Source organism: Ranitomeya variabilis, chromosome 2, assembly GCF_051348905.1.
Source record: "Ranitomeya variabilis isolate aRanVar5 chromosome 2, aRanVar5.hap1, whole genome shotgun sequence".
Lineage (NCBI taxonomy): Eukaryota > Metazoa > Chordata > Amphibia > Anura > Dendrobatidae > Ranitomeya > Ranitomeya variabilis.
This window is the reverse complement of record NC_135233.1, coordinates 402,130,124-402,154,245: the sequence shown is the minus strand read 5'-3', so window position 1 is coordinate 402,154,245 and position 24,122 is coordinate 402,130,124. Positions and strand designations below refer to the sequence as shown.

General features: G+C 45.3%; 1 protein-coding gene across 1 annotated transcript in view; it reads left to right on the top strand.

Annotated features, from left to right (window-relative positions):
- TNMD (tenomodulin) overlaps positions 1 to 23,513 on the top strand; it is a 127,458-nt gene extending 103,945 nt beyond the window's left edge. The window contains exon 7 of the mRNA XM_077286515.1: positions 20,728 to 23,513. Coding sequence (XP_077142630.1) covers positions 20,728 to 20,937 — 210 coding nt within the window. The 3' untranslated portion in view covers positions 20,938 to 23,513. The remainder of the gene's footprint in view (positions 1 to 20,727) is intronic.
- The last annotated feature ends 609 nt before the right edge of the window (positions 23,514 to 24,122 follow it).

The following is a 24,122-nucleotide window of genomic DNA, read 5'->3' as shown; positions in this document are numbered from 1 at the left end:
GCCCACAGCCATGCACAGCCGCCGCACCCAGCACAGCCACCGCACCCAGCACAGCCACGCACAGCCGCCACACCCAGCACAGCCACCGCACCCAGCACAGCCACGCACAGCCGCCCGCACCCAGCACAGCCACGCATAGCCGCCCGCACTCAGCACAGCCGCCCGCACTCAGCACCGCCACGCACAGCCGCCCACGCACAGCACAGCCACATACAGCCACCGCACCCAGCACGGCCACGCACAGCCGCCGCACCCAGCACCGCCACGCACAGCCGTCGCACCCAGCACAGCCACGCACAGCCGCTCACACCCAGCACAGCCACGCACAGCCGCCCACACCCAGCACAGCCGCCCGCACCCAGCACAGCCGCCTGCACTCAGCACAGCCACGCACAGCCGCCCACACCCAGCACAGCCACCCACAGCCACGCACAGCCGCCTGCACTCAGCACCGCCACGCACAGCTGCCCGCACTCAGCACCGCCACGCACAGCCGCCCACGCACAGCACAGCCACATACAGCCGCCCGCACTCAGCACAGCCGCTCGCTGCCCGCACTCAGCACCCCCACGCACAGCCGCCCACGCACAGCACAGCCACATACAGCCGCCCGCACTCAGCACGGCCGCCCGCACTTAGCACAGCCGCCCGCACTGATGGGGGCGCAGGATGGAGCAGCACATGATAGGGTGGATCAGCACATGACAGGATGGGGGCGCAGGATGGAGCAGCACATGACAGGATGGGGGCGCAGGATGGAGCAGCACAGCCACCGCACCCAGCACAGCCACCGCACCCAGCACAGCCACCGCACCCAGCACAGCCGCCGCACCCAGCACAGCCACCGCACCTAGCACAGCCACGCACAGCCGCCCGCAGCCACGCACAGCCACCTGCACTCAGTACCGCCACGCACAGCCGCCTACAGCTACGCACAGCCGCCCGCACTCAGCACCGCCACGCACAGCCGCCCACACCCAGCACAGCCACGCAGCCGCCCGCACCAAGCACAGCCACGCACAGCGCCCGAACCCAGCACAGCCACGCCCAGCCGCCCGCACCCAGCACAGCCACGCGCAGCCGCCCGCACCCAGCACAGCCACGCGCAGCCGCCCGCACCCAGCACAGCCACGCGCAGCCGCCCACGCACAGCACAGCCACATACAGCCGCCCGCACTCAGCACAGCCGCCCGCACTCAGCACAGCCGCCCGCACTGATGGGGGCGCAGGATGGAGCAGCACATGATAGGATGGGGGCGCAGGATGGGAGCACATGACAGGATGGGGATGCAGGATGGAGCAGCACATGACAGGATGGGGATGCAGGATGGAGCAGCACATGACAGGGTGGGGGCGCAGGATGGAGCAGCACATGACAGGATGGGAGAGCAAGATGGGAGCAGCACATACCAGAATGGAGACCATATACCAATATAAATGCTCGCCACCCGGGCGTAGAACGGGTTCAATAGCTAGTTACTATATGTTAGACAGTGTCCAGGTTATAGCAGCTCACAGCGTATTACTATATGTTAGACAGTGCCCAGGTTATAGTAGCTCACTGCCTATTACTATATGTTAGACAGTGCCCAGGTTATAGTAGCTCACTGCGTATTACTATATGTTAGACAGTGCCCAGGTTATAGCAGCTCACTGCGTATTACTATATGTTAGACAGTGTTCAGTGTTGTGAATTTGGATTCTGGGCTCCCCCGGTGGCTACTGGTGGAATTGAACTGGTGTTTTCATCTTCTCTGTTCACCTGTTCCCATCAAGATGTGGGAGTCGCTATATAACCTTGCTGCTCTGTTAGTTGCTTGCCGGTCAACAATGTTATCAGAAGCCTCTCTGTGCTTGTTCCTGCTCCTAGACAACTACTAGATAAGTTGGACTCTTGTCCATGTTTGTTTTTGCATTTTTGTTCCAGTTCACAGCTGTAGTTTCGTTACTGTGTCTGGAAAGCTCTTGTGAACAGTAATTGCCACTCTGGTGTTATGAGTTAATGCCAGAGTTTTAAAGTAATTTCTGGATGGTGTTTTGATAGGGTTTTCAGCTGACCATGAAAGTGTCCTTTCTGTCTTCTGCTATGTAGTAAGTGGACCTCAAATTTGCTAAACCTATTTTCATACTACGTTTGTTATTTCATCTTGATTCACCGCCAATACATGTGGGGGGCCTCTGTCTCCTTTCGGGGTATTTCTCTAGAGGTGAGCTAGGACTTATATTTTCCTCTGCTAGCATTATTTAGTCCTCCGGCTGGTGCTGGGCATCTAGAATCAACGTAGGCATGCTACCCGGCCACTGCTAGTTGTGCGTTAGGTTTAGTTCATGGTCAGCTCAGTTCCCATCTTCCAAGAGCTAGTTCCTATATATGCTTATGCTATGATCTCTTGCCATTGAGATCATGACAGTTTGACCGGCCCACTAAAGGGTTAAATTCCTTGGCTGAGAAAGGAGAGAAATAAGAAGTCTGCTGAGAATTTTTTTTTTTTTTTTTCCTAATCTTTGAATGGCTCTGTGTCCACCTGTTTGTAATGGATCTTCAGAGTGTAACTGCAGGTTTGAATAATCTCGCCACGAAGGTACAAAATTTGCAAGACTTTGTTTTTCATGCACCTGTATCTGAGCCGAGAATTCCTTTGCCGGAATTTTTCTCGGGGAATAGATCTGGGTTTCAGAATTTTCGAAATAATTGCAAATTATTTTTGTCCCTGAGATTTCGCTCTGCTGGAGACCCTGCACAGCAGGTCAGGATTGTGATTTCCTTGCTCCGGGGCGACCCTCAAGACTGGGCTTTTTCATTGACACCAGGGGATCCTGCGTTGCTCAATGTGGATGCGTTTTTTCTGGCCTTGGGGTTGCTTTATGACGAACCTCATTTGGAGCTTCAGGCAGAAAAAACTTTGATGTCCCTATCTCAGGGGCAAGATGAAGCGGAAATTTCCTGTCAAAGATTCCGTAAATGGTCTGTGCTTACTCAGTGGAATGAGTGCGCCCTGGCGGCGACTTTCAGAGAGGGTCTCTCTGATGCCATTAAGGATGTTATGGTGGGGTTCCCTGTGCCTGCGGGTCTGAATGAGTCCATGACAATGGCTATTCAGATCGATAGGCGTTTGCGGCAGCGCAAACCAGTGCACCATCTGGCGGTGTCCACTGAGAAGTCGCCAGAGAGTATGCAGTGTGATAGAATTCTGTCCCGAAGCGAGCGGCAGAATTTTAGACGGAAAAATGGGTTGTGTTTCTATTGTGGTGATTCTACTCATGTAATATCAGCATGCTCTAAGCGCACTAAAAAGCTTGATAAATCTGTTTCCATTTGCACCTTACCGTCTAAGTTTATTCTATCTGTGACCCTGATTTGCTCTTTGTCATCTATTACCACGGACGCCTATGTCGACTCTGGCGCCGCTTTGAGTCTTATGGATTGGTCCTTTGCCAAACGCTGTGGGTATGATTTAGAGCCTTTGGAGACTCTTATTCCTCTGAAGGGGATTGACTCCACCCCATTGGCTAATAATAAACCACAATACTGGACACAAGTAACTATGCGTATTAATCCGGATCACCAGGAGATTATTCGCTTTCTGGTGCTGTATAATCTACATGATGATTTGGTGCTAGGATTGCCTTGGCTGCAATCTCACAACCCAGTCCTCGACTGGAGAGCTATGTCTGTGTTGAGCTGGGGATGTAAGGGGGCTCATGGGGATGTACCTGTGGTTTCCATTTCATCATCTATTCCCTCTGAAATTCCTGAGTTCCTGTCTGACTATCGTGACGTCTTTGAAGAATCCAAGCTTGGTTCGTTACCTCCGCACCGAGAGTGCGATTGTGCCATAGATTTAATCCCGGGTAGTAAATACCCAAAGGGTCGTTTATTTAATCTGTCTGTGCCTGAACATGCTGCTATGCGAGAATATATAAAGGAGTCCTTGGAAAAGGGACATATTCGTCCATCGTCATCTCCCTTAGGAGCCGGTTTTTTCTTTGTGTCAAAAAAAGACGGCTCTTTGAGACCATGTATTGATTATCGGCTTTTGAATAAAATCACTGTTAAATATCAATACCCATTGCCGTTGCTGACTGATTTGTTTGCTCGCATAAAGGGGGCCAAGTGGTTCTCTAAGATTGACCTTCGTGGGGCGTATAATTTGGTGCGAATCAGGCAGGGGGATGAGTGGAAAACCGCATTTAATACGCCCGAGGGCCACTTTGAGTATTTAGTGATGCCTTTTGGTCTTTCAAATGCTCCGTCAGTTTTCCAGTCCTTTATGCATGATATTTTTCGCGAGTATTTGGATAAATTTATGATTGTGTATCTGGATGATATTCTGATTTTTTCGGATGACTGGGACTCTCATGTCCAGCAAGTCAGGAGGGTTTTCCAGGTTTTGCGGTCTAATTCTTTGTGTGTGAAGGGTTCTAAGTGTGTTTTTGGGGTACAGAGGATTTCCTTTTTGGGATATATTTTTTCTCCCTCTTCCATTGAAATGGATCCTGTCAAGGTTCAAGCTATTTGTGATTGGACGCAGCCCTCTTCTCTTAAGAGTCTTCAGAAATTTTTGGGCTTTGCTAACTTTTATCGTCGATTTATTGCTGGTTTTTCGGATATTGCTAAGCCATTGACCGATTTGACTAAGAAGGGTGCTGATGTTGCTGATTGGTCCCCTGACGCTGTGGAGGCCTTTCGGGAGCTTAAGCGCCGTTTTTCCTCTGCCCCTGTGTTGCGTCAGCCTGATGTTGCTCTACCTTTTCAGGTTGAGGTCGACGCTTCTGAGATCGGAGCTGGGGCAGTGTTGTCGCAGAAAAGTTCTGACTGCTCCGTGATGAGGCCTTGTGCCTTCTTTTCCCGTAAATTTTCGCCCGCTGAGCGGAATTATGATGTTGGGAATCGGGAGCTTTTGGCCATGAAGTGGGCTTTTGAGGAGTGGCGCCATTGGCTTGAGGGGGCCAGACATCAGGTGGTGGTATTGACTGACCACAAAAACTTGATTTATCTTGAGACCGCCAGGCGCCTGAATCCTAGACAGGCGCGCTGGTCATTATTTTTCTCTCGGTTTAATTTTGTGGTGTCATACCTACCGGGTTCTAAGAATGTTAAGGCGGATGCCCTTTCTAGGAGTTTTGAGCCTGACTCGCCTGGTAACTCTGAGCCCACAGGTATCCTTAAGGATGGAGTGGTATTGTCAGCCGTTTCTCCAGACCTGCGGCGGGCCTTGCAGGAGTTTCAGGCGGATAGACCGGATCGTTGCCCACCTGATAAACTGTTTGTTCCTGATGATTGGACCAGTAGAGTCATCTCTGAGGTTCATTCTTCTGCGTTGGCAGGTCATCCTGGCATTTTTGGTACCAGGGATTTGGTGGCAAGGTCCTTCTGGTGGCCTTCCCTGTCACGAGATGTGCGAGGCTTTGTGCAGTCTTGTGACGTTTGTGCTCGGGCCAAGCCTTGTTGCTCTCGGGCTAGTGGATTATTGTTGCCCTTGCCTATTCCTAAGAGGCCTTGGACGCACATCTCGATGGATTTTATTTCAGATCTGCCTGTTTCTCAGAAGATGTCTGTCATCTGGGTGGTGTGTGACCGTTTCTCTAAGATGGTCCATTTGGTTCCTCTGCCCAAGTTGCCTTCTTCTTCCGAGTTGGTTCCTCTGTTTTTTCAAAATGTTGTTCGTTTGCATGGTATTCCTGAGAATATCATTTCTGACAGAGGGACCCAATTCGTGTCTAGATTTTGGCGGGCATTCTGTGCTAGGATGGGCATAGATTTATCTTTTTCGTCCGCTTTCCATCCTCAGACGAATGGCCAGACCGAGCGGACTAATCAGACCCTGGAGACATATCTGAGGTGTTTTGTGTCTGCTGACCAGGATGATTGGGTTGCTTTTTTGCCATTGGCAGAGTTCGCTCTCAATAATCGGGCCAGCTCTGCCACTTTGGTGTCCCCGTTTTTCTGTAATTCGGGGTTTCATCCTCGATTTTCCTCTGGTCAGGTGGAATCTTCGGATTGTCCTGGAGTGGATGCTGTGGTGGAGAGATTGCATCAGATCTGGGGGCAGGTGGTGGACAATTTGAGGTTGTCCCAGGAGAAGACTCAGCTTTTTGCCAACCGCCACCGTCGTGTTGGTCCTCGGCTTTGTGTTGGGGATTTGGTGTGGTTGTCTTCTCGTTTTGTCCCTATGAGGGTCTCTTCTCCTAAGTTTAAGCCTCGGTTCATCGGCCCGTATAAGATATTGGAGATTCTTAACCCTGTTTCCTTCCGTTTGGACCTCCCTGCATCCTTTTCTATTCATAACGTTTTTCATCGGTCATTATTGCGCAGGTATGAGGTACCGGTTGTGCCTTCCGTTGAGCCTCCTGCTCCGGTGTTGGTTGAGGGTGAGTTGGAGTACGTTGTGGAGAAAATCTTAGACTCTCGTGTTTCCAGACGGAGACTCCAGTATTTGGTCAAGTGGAAGGGATACGGCCAGGAGGATAATTCTTGGGTGAATGCATCTGATGTTCATGCCTCTGATCTGGTTCGTGCCTTTCATAGGGCCCATCCTGATCGCCCTGGTGGTTCTGGTGAGGGTTCGGTGCCCCCTCCTTGAGGGGGGGGTACTGTTGTGAATTTGGATTCTGGGCTCCCCCGGTGGCTACTGGTGGAATTGAACTGGTGTTTTCATCTTCTCTGTTCACCTGTTCCCATCAAGATGTGGGAGTCGCTATATAACCTTGCTGCTCTGTTAGTTGCTTGCCGGTCAACAATGTTATCAGAAGCCTCTCTGTGCTTGTTCCTGCTCCTAGACAACTACTAGATAAGTTGGACTCTTGTCCATGTTTGTTTTTGCATTTTTGTTCCAGTTCACAGCTGTAGTTTCGTTACTGTGTCTGGAAAGCTCTTGTGAACAGTAATTGCCACTCTGGTGTTATGAGTTAATGCCAGAGTTTTAAAGTAATTTCTGGATGGTGTTTTGATAGGGTTTTCAGCTGACCATGAAAGTGTCCTTTCTGTCTTCTGCTATGTAGTAAGTGGACCTCAAATTTGCTAAACCTATTTTCATACTACGTTTGTTATTTCATCTTGATTCACCGCCAATACATGTGGGGGGCCTCTGTCTCCTTTCGGGGTATTTCTCTAGAGGTGAGCTAGGACTTATATTTTCCTCTGCTAGCATTATTTAGTCCTCCGGCTGGTGCTGGGCATCTAGAATCAACGTAGGCATGCTACCCGGCCACTGCTAGTTGTGCGTTAGGTTTAGTTCATGGTCAGCTCAGTTCCCATCTTCCAAGAGCTAGTTCCTATATATGCTTATGCTATGATCTCTTGCCATTGAGATCATGACAGTTCAGGTTATAGCAGCTCACAGCATATTACTATATGTTAGACAGTGTCCAGGTTATAGCAGCTCAATGCGTATTACTATATGTTACACAGTGCCCATGTTATAGCAGCTCACTGCGTATTACTATATGTTAGACAGTGCCCAGGTTATAGCAGCTCACAGCATATTACTATATGTTAGACAGTGTTCAGGTTATAGTAGCTCACTGCATATTACTATATGTTAGACAGTGTCCAGGTTATAGCAGCTCACTGCATATTACTATATGTTAGACAGTGCCCAGGTTATAGTAGCTCACTGCGTATTACTATATGTTAGACAGTGTTCAGGTTATAGCAGCTCACTGCGTATTACTATATGTTAGACAGTGCCCAGGTTATAGTAGCTCACTGCATATTACTATATGTTAGACAGTGCCCAGGTTATAGCAGCTCACAGCATATTACTATATGTTAGACAGTTCCCAGGTTATAGTAGCTCACTGCGTATTACTATATGTTAGACAGTGTCCAGGTTATAGCAGCTCACTGCATATTACTATATGTTAGACAGTGCCCAGGTTATAGTAGCTCACTGCGTATTACTATATGTTAGACAGTGCCCAGGTTATAGTAGCTCACTGCATATTACTATATGTTAGACAGTGCCCAGGTTATAGCAGCTCACAGCGTATTACTATATGTTAGACAGTGCCCAGGTTATAGCAGCTCACTGCGTATTACTACATGTTAGACAGTGCCCAGGTTATAGCAGCTCACTGCGTATTACTATATGTTAGACAGTGTTCAGGTTACAGTAGCTCACTGCATATTACTATATGTTAAACAGTGTTCAGGTTATAGCAGCTCACCGTGTATTACTATATGTTAGACAGTGCCCAGGTTATAGCAGCTCACTGCGTATTACTATATGTTAGACAGTGTTCAGGTTATAGCAGCTCACTGCGTATTACTATATGTTAGACAGTGTCCAGGTTATAGTAGCTCACTGCATATTACTATATGTTAGACAGTGCCCAGGTTATAGCAGCTCACTGCATGTTACTATATGTTAGACAGTGTTCAGGTTATAGCAGCTCACTGCGTATTACTATATGTTAGACAGTGCCCAGGTTATAGTAGCTCACTGCATATTACTATATGTTAGACAGTGCCCAGGTTATAGCAGCTCACAGCGTATTACTATATGTTAGACAGTGCCCAGGTTATAGCAGCTCACTGCGTATTACTATATGTTAGACAGTGCCCAGGTTATAGCAGCTCACTGTGTATTACTATATGTTAGACAGTGTCCAGGTTATAGCAGCTCACTGAGTATTACTATATGTTAGACAGTGTTCAGGTTATAGTAGCTCACTGCATATTACTATATGTTAGACAGTGCCCAGGTTATAGCAGATCACTGCGTATTACTATATGTTAGACAGTGTTCAGGTTATAGCAGCTCACTGCGTATTACTATATGTTAGACAGTGTCCAGGTTATAGCAGCTAACTGCGTATTACTATATGTTAGACAGTGCCCAGGTTATAGCAGCTCACTGCGTATTACTATATGTTAGACAGTGTTCAGGTTATAGCAGCTCACTGCATATTACTATATGTTAGACAGTGCCCAGGTTATAGTAGCTCACTGCGTATTACTATATGTTAGACAGTGCCCAGGTTATATTAGCTCACTGCGTATTACTATATGTTTGACAGTGTTCAGGTTATAGCAGCTCACTGCATATTACTATATGTTAGACAGTGTTCATGTTATAGCAGCTCACTGCATATTACTATATGTTAGACAGTGTTCAGGTTATAGCAGCTCACTGCGTATTACTATATGTTAGACAGTGTCCAGGTTATAGCAGCTACCTGCGTATTACTATATGTTAGACAGTGCCCAGGTTAGAGCAGCTCACTGAGCATTACTATATGTTAGACAGTGCCCAGGTTATAGCAGATCACTGCGTATTACTATATGTTAGACAGTGCCCAGGTTATAGCAGCTCACAGCGTATTACTATATGTTAGACAGTGCCCAGGTTATATTAGCTCACTGCGTATTACTATATGTTAGACAGTGCCCAGGTTAGAGCAGCTCACTGCGTATTACTATATGTTAGACAGTGCCCAGGTTATAGCAGATCACTGCGTATTACTATATGTTAGACAGTGTTCAGGTTATAGCAGCTCACTGCGTATTACTATATGTTAGACAGTGTCCAGGTTATAGCAGCTACCTGCGTATTACTATATGTTAGACAGTGCCCAGGTTATAGCAGCTCACTGCGTATTACTATATGTTTGACAGTGTTCAGGTTATAGCAGCTCACTGCATATTACTATATGTTAGACAGTGTTCATGTTATAGCAGCTCACTGCATATTACTGTGTTAGACAGTGCCCAGGTTAGAGCAGCTCACTGAGCATTACTATATGTTAGACAGTGCCCAGGTTATAGTAGCTCACTGCGTATTACTATATGTTAGACAGTGCCCAGGTTATATTAGCTCACTGCATAGTACTATATGTTAGACAGTGCCCAGGTTATAGCAGATCACTGCGTATTACTATATGTTAGACAGTGTTCAGGTTATAGCAGCTCACTGCGTATTACTATATGTTAGACAGTGTCCAGGTTATAGCAGCTAACTGCGTATTACTATATGTTAGACAGTGCCCAGGTTATAGCAGCTCACTGCGTATTACTATATGTTAGACAGTGTTCAGGTTATAGCAGCTCACTGCATATTACTATATGTTAGACAGTGCCCAGGTTATAGTAGCTCACTGCGTATTACTATATGTTAGACAGTGCCCAGGTTATATTAGCTCACTGCGTATTACTATATGTTTGACAGTGTTCAGGTTATAGCAGCTCACTGCATATTACTATATGTTAGACAGTGTTCATGTTATAGCAGCTCACTGCATATTACTATGTGTTAGACAGTGCCCAGGTTAGAGCAGCTCACTGAGCATTACTATATGTTAGACAGTGCCCAGGTTATAGCAGATCACTGCGTATTACTATATGTTAGACAGTGCCCAGGTTATAGCAGCTCACAGCGTATTACTATATGTTAGACAGTGCCCAGGTTATATTAGCTCACTGCGTATTACTATATGTTAGACAGTGCCCAGGTTAGAGCAGCTCACTGCGTATTACTATATGTTAGACAGTGCCCAGGTTATAGCAGATCACTGCGTATTACTATATGTTAGACAGTGTTCAGGTTATAGCAGCTCACTGCGTATTACTATATGTTAGACAGTGTCCAGGTTATAGCAGCTACCTGCGTATTACTATATGTTAGACAGTGCCCAGGTTATAGCAGCTCACTGCGTATTACTATATGTTTGACAGTGTTCAGGTTATAGCAGCTCACTGCATATTACTATATGTTAGACAGTGTTCATGTTATAGCAGCTCACTGCATATTACTGTGTTAGACAGTGCCCAGGTTAGAGCAGCTCACTGAGCATTACTATATGTTAGACAGTGCCCAGGTTATAGTAGCTCACTGCATATTACTATATGTTAGACAGTGCCCAGGTTATATTAGCTCACTGCGTATTACTATATGTTAGACAGTGCCCAGGTTAGAGCAGCTCACTGCGCATTACTATATGTTAGACAGTGCCCAGGTTATAGTAGCTCACTGCGTATTACTATATGTTAGACAGTGCCCAGGTTATAGCAGATCACTGCGTATTACTATATGTTAGACAGTGCCCAGGTTATAGCAGCTTTCTCCATATTACTACACACGTACTCAAAATTGTTGTTCCCCCTAATGACAAAAAAAAACCACAATGGTCACAGAAATAACTTGAATCAGACAAAAGTAATAATAAATAAAAGATCTATGAAAATGAACAAATGAAAGTCAGACATTGCTTTTCAGCCATGCTTCCACAGAATGTTTTAAAAAATAAAACTCATGAATTAATGTTAATTAATTGTAATTGTAGTTTTTTTCTGTCATTAAACGAGGGGGACCAACAATTTTGACCCCGTGTGTACATGTTAGACAGGGCCCAGGTTATAGCAGGATGACTCCGGTGTATGGGTTATGTCACGTCCTGATTTTCGTCATGTGTCCTCTGTGATTTTCTGCTCGTTGTGTGATGACACCAGCGCCTCCGTTGCTTTTCGTCTTGCTCGGAGCTGGCACAGGTCATTTCCGTACAGCCTCTGCTGCCTTTTTGACTGTGAAAGGTAGGACTTTAGGACTTTGGGACTTTAGGACTTTGGGACTTTGGGACTTTGATGCATCTGCTTTTACATCTCAGCCTTCAGAAACACATCACAGCGGATGAGACGCGCCTCGTTTGTTCATTTCAGTTGTCGTATAAAGTGTTAATCTAATTAAAACGCCGTTATCACACAACAAAGCCGCCGCCGCCACCACACTGATGATATTTTCGGATAATTTAAGTTAGAAAATAATAGGATGTATCAGTGCAATGAATACAAACCTGCAGAAAAACGAGCCATCGTCAGTATGTGACGGAGTCGCTTCACAGCACACTCAGGGGGCACTTACTTTTTCACACCTTGCTTTTGGGGGTTCCCAGATCTCTGCTTGCTGACAGTAGATATAACAATTCTTGTTTTCATCTGGTACACATCTAGTTTTGCTGACAGCAGATGGATTTGTTACAATGTGTCAGCCCAGAGGAAGGCCATGCTGTGCATTTGTGAGGAGCGCCAGGGCCATAGTTGTGGCCCCCAATGATAGCTGCTGGAGCGCACCCTGGCCCAGCGACACACACATACACTGTTCCATTTGCAGCATACCTTCTGTAATGTCTCTTGCACCATCAGGGTCCCGTCTGGTCTGCTGTGGGTTCACTCCTGCTGGTTCACACAAAGAGAGACAGAGTCCAGTTTCAACTTATAACAGACAACTTTACTTGAATTATTTCGCAGTATGTCCAGTTCAGATACAGCAGTTTCACAAGGGACATCACAGTACACATCCTTGTCTTTTCCTGTGCTTTCCTCTACTTCTTCCAGAATGCACCTGGGTCATACCGTTTCATCTGGTACCGGAGCGCTCCTTCTGTCCAGCTTCACTACCTATAAGGCTTCCCCTGTCCGTTTCACCCCAGACATAAGGGCATCAGCCCATATAGTAAACTGCCATATCTTGGTGCTGCCCTGCATTCTACTGTTGCAGTTTCCTTCAGTTTCCAAGCTCTGAACATCTGGGCTCCCAGCTTCAAATGTTACGGGGCCCAATATGTTGCCCAGGCTCTAATGCCCTACTGGACTGTCTGGGCTCCCTGGCCCTACCTACTAAATATAGGAAATGCTCCTGTCTTATCCACAGTAGACCCCTCCTATATTAACTAGTTGCTATCCTTATACTATCTAGTCCTAATGTGCCCCCTCTAGTGGGCTAACCTGGTACTGCACTCTCCCTATATACAATAGCAGCATTCCAATATATAACCATATATACAGAGTGGTACATTTACATTAACCAAACGCTTAACCGGGACATTTGTGAGGTTTAGAGCAGTCTTTGTAACTCCTTACATATTTAGTATTGTGCCCATGCAAAGTTTGGAAAACCGTCTTTATGGGTCTTACAGGGAAGGGGCAAAGCCAAAATGATGATTGGGCCGATCCTTCTGGTTGTGAACATCTAGGCCACATCTATACAGATACACATTTAGGAAATGTCCCCCTGGTGTCTGCTCTGCCGGGAGCAGGTGGTAGAGCGTGATGAGCCGACCAGATGGATCTGTAGGTTGTAAGACGAGATTCAGTGAGATTTGTAGTGAATTTAATGCCTGTTCTTTTATGCTTAGGAGTAGAGACGAGTGAACACGAACTTAAAACGCCAAAGTCCCTTACAGTCCTTCACAATGTTCGAAGTCCGGGGGGGAAGTCCATTGCAGAGAGAGAACTTTCTGTCTGAAAAGTTCTTGTTCCCATTGTATTCAATGAGGTCCTGGTTCAAGTTTGTGTACAGTTCTGGTACCTGAGACCAACTTTAGAGTAAGGTTCGTGTTTGGCACCATAACCCGAACTTCCACGGGTCCACTCCTCACGACTTAGGAGTCCAAGAGGTGGTCAGAGATAACTGTCAATCATTACTAGGGGCCACCCAGTGGACCCCTCTGCATAGAAACTCACGGGTTTAAATGCATAAAAGTCATATAGAATCTTCCTACAATCCTACCATGTATCAATCTGCTGCATCTTCTCTATAATCTGCTGCCGCAGAGCAGAGTCCATTATAGCATGGCAGATTCACTTTCCATTCATGTCATTCATTATGTGCAGACACGGGGCCGCGAGGATAAATCTGCCCGAACCTCCTGGTGGGATTCCTAATCACAGGACCCACTTGCCTGTAGGTGACACCATCAGCGCCACGTGTAAATGTCCCTCTGTTGTACGGCTGACAGACACAATTGTTTTCTCCTGTCTCCGCCGCACTCCATGCTGATCCATCATTTGCTCTATATAATATCAGTGATTTATAAAAAATAAATATAAAAAAACAAAAATGTATGTATAGAAAATAAAAAATAATTACCGTATATAAAAAAATAAATAAACCAACATGCAGAATATGACTGAAAATCAAAAAAGAACCATAAGTGGAAGCTACAATGTATCCACCGCTGGATTCATTACTGACAATCGCTGGACTGTAGCGAAGAAGTGAAGAGCTGAGCAGTGACCGCGTCCTTCACTGCAGAAATCACGATCAGTGACGGCGACCCCGGCACGTTCCCACAACATAAGAAAATTCCACATGTTTTTGCTTAAGTGTAAAAAATTATATTTAGGCCACTTTCACACTATAAGTATGTGGTCAGTATTTTACATCAGTGTAAGGCCGGGTTCACATTGCGTTACTGCAGTCTGTTCAACACATGCGTTAAAGGTGCTACGTTAACGCAAGTGCCGACATGCCATCGCGCTAGTGCAGATAGAGCTATCAGATGCGCTATCTGCGCTAGCGGTGACGGACCTGGAAATGCTGCAGCCCGCGTCCCAGGGTCTGTCACTCAATGACGGCACATCGCTAGCGCACGTCCATTGTGGGCGTGCGCTAGCGATGCGTCCGACATAGGAATTAATGGAGGCGTTAACGGACTGTGTTACACCGCGTTATGCCGCGGTGTAACGCAGTCCGTCTAACGGACTTTTAAAACGTAATGTGAACGCAGCCTAAGCCAAAACCAGGAGAGGAACAATCAGGGGAAAAGTATCATAGAAACTCGTCACCACTTCTGTATTTATCACCCTCCTGGTTACAAATACTGATGTAAAATACTGACCAAATACTGACCGTGTGAATGTGACCAAAAGTGCTATTTCCGTCTGTTAAAGTGATGGCGAAACTGTAGTGTCCGATCTCTGGGACCCTCATTGATCCTGTAAAGACAGGGGCTGCACCACTGATTAATCCCTGTGGCCATTTCACAGAACTTTCCTTCACAGCAGCACTCCCAGCTGCCACAGCTGCAGCTAGCCCAACTACTAGCCCCACTACTAAGCCCACTACTAGGTCCACTACTAGCCCAACTACTAGCCGACTACCAGCCCCACTACTAGGCCCATTATTAGCCCCACTACTAGCCCCACTACCAGCCCCACTACCAGCCCCAACTACTAGCCGACTACCAGCCCCACTACTAAGCCCATTATTAGCCCCACTACTAGCCCCACTACTAGCCCCACTACTAGGCCCATTACTAGCCCCACAACTAAGCCCATTACTAGCCCCACTCTCGCGAGTCCGCAACGTCATCGGGTCATTTCGCAAGGCATAACTGGGAAGGCGAGCTGCCGGGAGCATCGGTAACGCTGTGCGGGACGCCGGAAGGTGAGAATATTGCGATTTTTTTTTTTTTTTTTAAACATTATATCTTATTACTATTGATGCTGCATTGGCAGCATCAATAGTAACAAGAGAGAGAGAGAATTGCCCTGTCAGTTTCAAAAGATGGAACCTGTCGCTGGATTCCTGCTTTTGACAGTCAGCTACGGCTTCCATTATATCCAACGACGGGCAGTGCAGGATCCGTCACTGAGCGATTTTCCGACGTACAGAAAAAACATTCCTCTGTACATTGTCCCCGCCCGACAGACAGCAATTTTCCGACGGATGCAGTGCACGACGAATGAAACATGTGGCCATCCGTCACAATCCGTCGCTAATACAAGTCTATGGGAAAAAACAGGATCCAGCAGAAAAATTTGCTGGATCCTGTTTTTCAAAAATCGACTGGTTTTGGCGTGAGCTCAAAGATGGAAGTGTGAAAGAGGCTATAGGAGTTCTCCAGTGCTGACATATTGATTTCCCACCCATAAAATACACTGCTTAAAAAATAAAGGGAACATTAAAATCCCACATCCTAGATATCACTGAATGAAATCTTCAAGTTGTAAATCTTTATTCATTACATAGTGGAATGTGTTGAGAACAATAAAACTTAAAAATCATCAATGTAAATCACAACTAATATCCCACGGAGGTCTGGAGTTGGAATGATGATCAAAATCAAAGTGGAAAATGAAGCTACAGGCTGATCCAACTTCAGTGGAAATGCCTCAAAACAAGGAAATGATGCTCATTAGTATGTGTGGCCTCCACGTGCCTGTATGACCTCCCTACAACGCCTGGGCATGCTCCTGATGAGGCGGTGGATGGTCTCTTGAGGGATCTCCTCCCAGACCTGGACTAAAGCATCCGCCAACTCCTGGACAGTCTGTGGTGCAACGTGACGTTGGTGGATGGAGCGAGACATGATGTCCCAGATGTGCTTAATCGGATTCAGGTCTGGGGAATGGGCGGGCCAGTCCATAGCTTCAATGCCTTCATCTTGCAGGAACTGCTGACACTCCAGCCACATGAGGTCTGGCATTGTCCTGCATTAGGAGGAACTCAGGGCCAACCGCACCAGCATATGGTCTCACAAGGGGTCTGAGGATCTCATCTCGGTACCGAATGGCAGTCAGGCTACATCTGGCGAGCACATGGAGGGCTGTGTGGCCCTCCAAAGAAATGCCACCCCACACTATTACTGACCCACTGCCAAACTGGTCATGCTGAAGGATATTGCAGGCAGCAGATCGCTCTCCACGGCGTCACCAGACTCTGTCACGTCTGTCACATGTGCTCAGTGTGAGCCTGCTTTCATCTGTGAAGAGCACATGTGAAATTGATTGTCAAACAGTGTTGCTTCCTAAGTGGACAGTTTGATTTCACAGAAGTTTGATTGACTTGGAGTTATAGTCTGTTGTTTAAGCGTTCCCTTTATTTTTTTGAGCAGTGTATATTGTTGAGGGTCTTACAGCACCCCCACAGATCAGTCATTATCAGGTCCAGAGTGTGCGGATTGAGAGCAGCACAGCGCCATACACTGTATAGTGGCCGATCTCAGAACACCAGAGCTCCTGAAGTGAATGTGATCTGAGCTGCAATACTGAGAACGGCCACTAGGTGGTGCATGGAGCACATTGAGCACTGTTCACCAGAGGGGGCAGGTGCAGACCCCACTCATCTATTACTGTCACCTCTCCTGCAGACAGATCCTCACATCACTTCTACACATCACCTCTGACACATTTATAGCCTCAGCCGTAAAAAATATTAGATTTTGCTGTTTTTCTGCCCCTTCTTCTTTGCCCCTCGCTCAGTGACATTGGATGGAGACGTCAGTGATCAGTAATTTTCCCGTCTTGTCACAAATTCTCTGGGATTCGGGTCTAAACGGTGACTGCGCCGATCACACACAGGAATGTGCTCAGCTATAAACCCTTCATTGTGGCTATGGCAGGATGCTGAGGGTTGTCCTCCTGCTGGAGGGTGAATCTACACCCCAGTATCACACATGATAGGCTTAGATATATGGTCCAGCTGACAGTATCACACATGATAAGCTTAGATATATGGTCCAGCAGACAGTATCACACATGATAAGCTTAGATACATGGTCCAGCAGACAGTATCACACAGGATAAGCTTAGATACATGGTCCAGCAGACAGTATCACACATGATAAGCTTAGATACATGGTCCAGCAGACAGTATCACACAGGATAAGCTTAGATACATGGTCCAGCTGACAGTATCACACATGATAGGCTTAGATACATGGTCCAGCTGACAGTATCACACATGATAGGCTTAGATACATGGTCCAGCAGACAGTATCACACATGATAAGCTTAGATACATGGTCCAGCAGACAGTATCACACATGATAAGCTTAGATACATGGTCCAGCTGACAGTATCACACATGATAGGCTTAGATACATGGTCCAGCTGACAGTATCACACATGATAGGCTTAGATACATGGTCCAGCAGACAGTATCACACATGATAAGCTTAGATACATGGTCCAGCAGACAGTATCACACATGGTAGGCTTAGATACATGGTCCAGCAGAGAGTATCACACATGGTAGGCTTAGATACATGGTCCAGCAGACAGTATCACACATGATAAGCTTAGATACATGGTCCAGCAGAGAGTATCACACATGATAGGCTTAGATACTTCAGTACCCCTGGGTCATACTCCCTGCGGTCTGTGACACTGTGGGGCGCGGAGGCTTTTGGAGGAGCCTCGTGTCATCGGCTGACTCTTATTTATGGGGTGAGAACCACGTGCTGTTGGTTTATTCAATGCTCAGAAGCCGCAGCACCAAGGCCGACTCTCCGCCGTCTCCGCACGCTTTGCGCCGTCCCGCTGTCCCGTCTTCTGTTCTTGGCTTTGGCTCTCTGCGTTTCTAATGAGGCATTAATGAGCTGCCAATTATACATGCAAATGAGAGATTTTACTGAGACGATTGTAACTGTACCTGAAGGCATAAAACGTCACATTAACAACTTCCAGTATCAATCATTTTTATTTAAATAATTGTCTCTGCCGTTCACAGCAATCAGAGATCCAGAGATTTCATGCGAAAAAACTAATTCCGATAAAAATGAAAGCGTCGGTGGGGAAAGATTATTCCCAGACAATTCATTACGGCTCGGATACATTACATATATTATGTCGGTTATGATAAATGGGCCGAGCCTCCGACCAGCACAGATGGCGCTTACTGTACGGCCAGGAAGGTTAACGATCTCAGGACCCGCTAGAAGGCAGAGAATTCCCACAATGGTCCTGACCCACATTACATCCTATCCACACACCAAACAGGAGCAGCGCTAGCACCGACATTACACCGTGGAATCAAGGGGAATTCATCACAGACAATGTCACACGAAAAAAGTGGCCACTGTGAAAAGTCTGTAAAATTCCAGAAAGACACCTTATACTAACTACACTTTACTTTACAGATACTTTGTGATAATATATAGGGACTAATCTAACAAAGAATGTAATATTACACTGTAATTAATATATTACTCCAGCAATCAACTGCACCAAAGTACTGCCCCATAAGAATATAACTACTATAATACTGCTCCCTATGTACAAGAACATAACTACTATCATGCTACCCTTACGTACAAGAATATAACTACTATAATACTGCCCCTATGTATAAGAATATAACTACTATATTACTGCTCCTATGTACAAGAATATCACTACTATAATACTGCTCCTATGTATAAGAATATAACTACTATAATACTGCTCCTATGTACAAGAATATCACTACTATAATACTGCTCCTATGTATAAGAATATAACTACTATAATACTGCTCCTATGTACAAGAATATCACTACTATAATACTGCTCCTATGTACAAGAATATCACTACTATAATACTGCTCCTATGTATAAGAATATAACTACTATAATACTGCTCCTATGTACAAGAATATATCTACTATAATACTGCCCCTATGTATAAGAATATAACTACTATAATACTGCTCCTATGTACAAGAATATCACTACTATAATACTGCTCCTATGTATAAGAATATAACTACTATAATACTGCCCCCTATGTACAAGAATATAACTACTATAATATTGCTCCTATGTACAAGAATATAACTACTATAATACTGCTCCCTATGTACAAGAATATAACTACTATAATACTGCTCCCTATGTACAAGAATATAACAACTATAATACTGCCCCTATGTATAAGAATATAACTACTCTAATACTGCTCCTATGTACAAGAATATAACTACTATAATACAGCTCCTATGTACAAGAATATAACTACTATAATACTGCTCCTATGTACAAGAATATAACTACTATATTGCTACCCTTACGTACAAGAATATAACTAGTAGAATACTGCCCCTATGTATAAGAATATAACTACTATAATACTGCTCCTATGTACAAGAATATAACTACTATAATGCTACCCTTATGTACAAAAATATAACTACTATAATACTGCTCCTATGTATAAGAATATAACTACTATAATACAGCTCCTATGTACAAGAATATAACTACTATAATACTGCTCCTATGTACAAGAATATAACTACTATAATACTGCTCCTATGTACAAGAATATAACTACTATCATACTGCTCCTATATACAAGAATATAACTACTATAATACTGCCCCTATGTACAAGAATATAACTACTATAATACTGCCCCTATGTACAAGAACATAACTACTATAATGCTACCCGTACGTACAAGAATATAACTACTATAGTACTGCCCCTATGTATAAGAATATAACTACTATAATACTGCTCCTATGTACAAGAATATAACTACTATAATACTGTTCCTATGTACAAGAATATAACTACTATTATACTGCTCCTATATACAAGAATACAACTACTATAATACTGCTGCTATGTACAAGAATATAACTACTATAATACTGCTCCTATGTACAAGAATATAACTACTATAATACTGCCCCTATGTACAAGAATATAACTACTATTATACTGCTCCTATGTACAAGAAAACAACTACTATAATACTGCTCCTATGTACAAGAATATAACTACTATAATACTGTTCCTATGTACAAGAATACAACTACTATAATACTGCCCCCTATGTACAAGAATATAACTACTATAATACTGCTCCTATGTACAAGAATATAACTACTATAATACTGCCCCCTATGTACAAGAATATAACTACTATAATACTGCCCCCTATGTACAAGAATATAACTACTATAATACTGCTCCTATGTACAAGAATATAACTGCTATAATACTGCCCCCTATGTACAAGAATATAACTGCTATAATACTGCCCCCTATGTACAAGAATATAACTACTATAATACTGCTCCTATGTACAAGAATATAACTACTATAATACTGCTCCTATGTACAAGAATATAACTACTATAATACTGCCCCTATGTACAGGAATTTGGTAAAGGTTTCTTCTTGGGGCTGGCTCAGAAGTTAGCTGAAATAAACAATTTGATTTTCTGTTTTTCCCTTTTTAGAGAGAAGTTGGTCTTGAGTTCCATCCGATGTGGGATCATCGAGGCTTCTGCTGTCATCACTGCCGCCGCGGACAGCGATATTGCCGGCGAGTGTGTGAGCCCCTGCTCGGCTACTACCCCTATCCCTACTGTTACGGCTCAGGGCGAGTGATCTGCCGGATTATCATGCCCTGTAATTGGTGGGTTGCCCGTATGCTGGGCCGGGTGTAAATGACAAGCCGTGAGCTCTATATTCTCTGTATTCATGTGATGTGAAGTAAGAACTGTCATTGTGGACTCTTGTTTGCCTCAGAACTACAACTCCCATCAGCTACAGTATGTAACACTGTTTAGTACCTGTACACTGCGATCTTTTTTCAGTATAGGTGTTAACTGTAATATTTCATATCCAGTGTGAATACAGCGCCTTCAAAAAGTATTGACGCCCCGTGAGCTTTCCCACATTTTCTCTCTCTACACTCAGAAACTTACATATACTTTATGGGGACTTTCTGTGAGACGAAACAAAGTAACAAGTATCTGTGATGTGTAAAGGAAATGATACGAGGTTGAAAATATATATCTGACAATTGTGAGGTGCATTTGTATTCAGCCCCCCTGAGTCAGTACTTTGTAGGACCACCTTTCCCTGCCATTAGTGCTGCAGTCTTTTGAGGTCTGTCTCTCCACCTTTCTCTGCAGTCTTTTGGGGTCTCTCTCTCCACCTTTCTCTGCAGTCTTTTGGGGTCTGTCTCTCCACCTTTCTCTGCAGTCTTTTGGGGTCTGTCTCTCCTCTTTTCTCTTCAGTCTTTTGGGGTCTGTCTCTCCACCTTTCTCTGCAGTCTTTTGGGGTCTGTCTCTCCACCTTTCTCACCAGTCTTTTGGGATCTGTCTCTCCACCTTTCTCTGCAGTCTTTTGGGGTCTGTCTCTCCACCTTTCTCTGCAGTCTTTTGGGGTCTTTCTCTCTCACCTTTCTCTGCAGTCTTTTGGGGTCTGTCTCTCCACCTTTCTCTGAAGTCTTTTGGGGTCTGTCTCTCCACCTTTCCCTGCAGTCTTTTGGGGTTTGTCTCTCCCTCCTTTCTCTGCAGTCTTTTGGGGTCTGTCTCTCCAGCTTTCTCTGAAGTCTTTTGGGGTCTGTCTCTCCCTCCTTTCTCTGCAGTCTTTTGGGGTCTGTCTCTCCACCTTTCCCTGCAGTCTTTTGGGGTCTGTCTCTCCACCTTGCTCTGAAGTCTTTTGGGGTCTGTCTCTCCAGCTTTCTCTGAAGTCTTTTGGGGTCTGTCTCTCCCTCCTTTCTCTGCAGTCTTTTGGGGTCTGTCTCTCCCTCCTTTCTCTGCAGTCTTTTGGGGTCTGTCTCTCCCTCCTTTCTCTGCAGTCTTTTGGGGTCTGTCTCTCCACCTTTCTCTGCAGTCTTTTGGGGTCTGTCTCTCCCACTTTTCTCCGCAGTCTTGTGGGGTCTGTCTCTCCCACCTTTCTCTGTAGTCTTTTGGGGTCTGGCTCTCCACCTTTCTCTGAAGTCTTTTGGGGTCTGTCTCTCCACCTTTCTCTGCAGTCTTTTGGGGTCTGTCTCTCCACTTTTCTCTGCAGTCTTTTGGGGTCTGTCTCTCCACCTTTCTCTGCAGTCTTTTGGGGTCTGTCTCTCCCACCTTTCTCTGCAGTCATTTGGGGTCTGTTTCTCCAGCTTTGCACATCTAGAGGTGACATTTTGCCCCTTCCTCTTTGCACACGCGCTCTCGCTCAGTGACATTAGAGACGCATGTGATCAGTAATTTTCACTCCTTGTCACAGATTCTCTGGATTTGAGTCTGGACGGTGTCTGCGCTGTTCACACACAGGAATATGCTCAGATCTAAACCTTCCATTGTAGCTCAGGCAGGATGTTGAGGGTCGTTGTCCCACTGGAGGATGAACCTAAGCCCCAGTTTCTAGTCTTCTGCTGCCTCTAACAAGTTTTCCTTTTAAGCTGCATTTAGCTGCATCCATATTCCCATCAACTCTAACCAGCTTCCCTGCCCCTGCTGAAGAAGAGCCTCCCCACAGCAGGATGCTGCCACCACTATGTGTGATGGTGGGGATGCTGTTTTCAGGCTGATCTGTAGTGTTATTTTTCTGCCACACATAATATTTAGCATTTAACCGAAAAGTTCTCCTTCGGTCTCATCTGACCAGAGGCCCTACATTCACATGCCATTTAAGGGACACAGCGAGCACGGGAGCTGAATACAAATACACATCACAATTTTCAGAGTTAGATTTTTAGATTATTTAGAAAACCATGTGTCATTTGCTTTACACTTTACAAATACCAGTGTTGGCATCAAATAAAATCCTATTAAAATATATTTACATTTGTGGACTTAACGCTAAAGAGTGCAAAAAGTTCACTGGGTATGAATACTTTTTCAAGGCACTGTATAATGAATGGGACCAATTAGGAAACCAAACCCTGACAACTAATTATAGTTGGAAAAAAGATGTCATAGAGATAACAGTCACTGTCATAACTATACTGTAACATGTGGGGGAAACTGTGCCTTTACAATATTCAGGGGTCTCACTGCAGAGATAACATTTTTGAGTTCCCCTTTAAGTACGCCCGAGGTGCTGTGCTGAGGACACAAGACGTACCGTTGATCTTTCTTATTCTTGTACATGTGATTTTGTAAGTTGTCACCTAATATTCCTATATTGTGTATTGCCAGTAACCACTCGATACATTTGATACTTTTCTGAATTTCACCCAGGAGACATCACGCTGTTATTTTTGTATCTTCAATAAATCAATATTCCTCGTGGTGTTTTTCTAGAAGCGTCTGAGTGTCCGGAATCCTTGTGGTCGTGCGCTCTGTAAATCACACAAGTCGTCATCGCCATTAAATAGAAATTTATGGCTCTTTCTTTTCTTCAATGTCAAAGTTAAAAATGAAAGAACCCGAGTTTGCGGAATACAGAGGAAGCATGAAATCCTGTGACTGATTTATCGGTGCCCAAGATGGAGGAGGTTGTGTCTAGTCAGAGTTTCCATAACTCGGCGTAAATCAGAAGCTGCAGAGATCACGACTGTTACTTTCTCTAAGGCTACTCTCACACTAGCGTCGTGCACTGCACATCGCTATGCGTCGTTTTGTAGAAAAAACGCATCCTGCAAAAGTGCTTGCAGGATGCGTTTTTTCTCCATAGACTTGCATTAGCGACGCATTGCGACGCATTGCCACACGTCAGTACTGTCGTGCGACGGTTGCGTCGTTACATGTAACGTTTTTTGGTGCGTCGAGACCGTCTTTTCTGACCGCGCATGCGGGGCCGGAACTCCGCCACCGCCTCCCCGCACATCACAATGGGGCAGCGGATGCGTTGAAAAACAGCATCCGCTGCCTCAGTTGTGCGGCGCTTTCACTGCTTGCGTCGGTACGTCGCA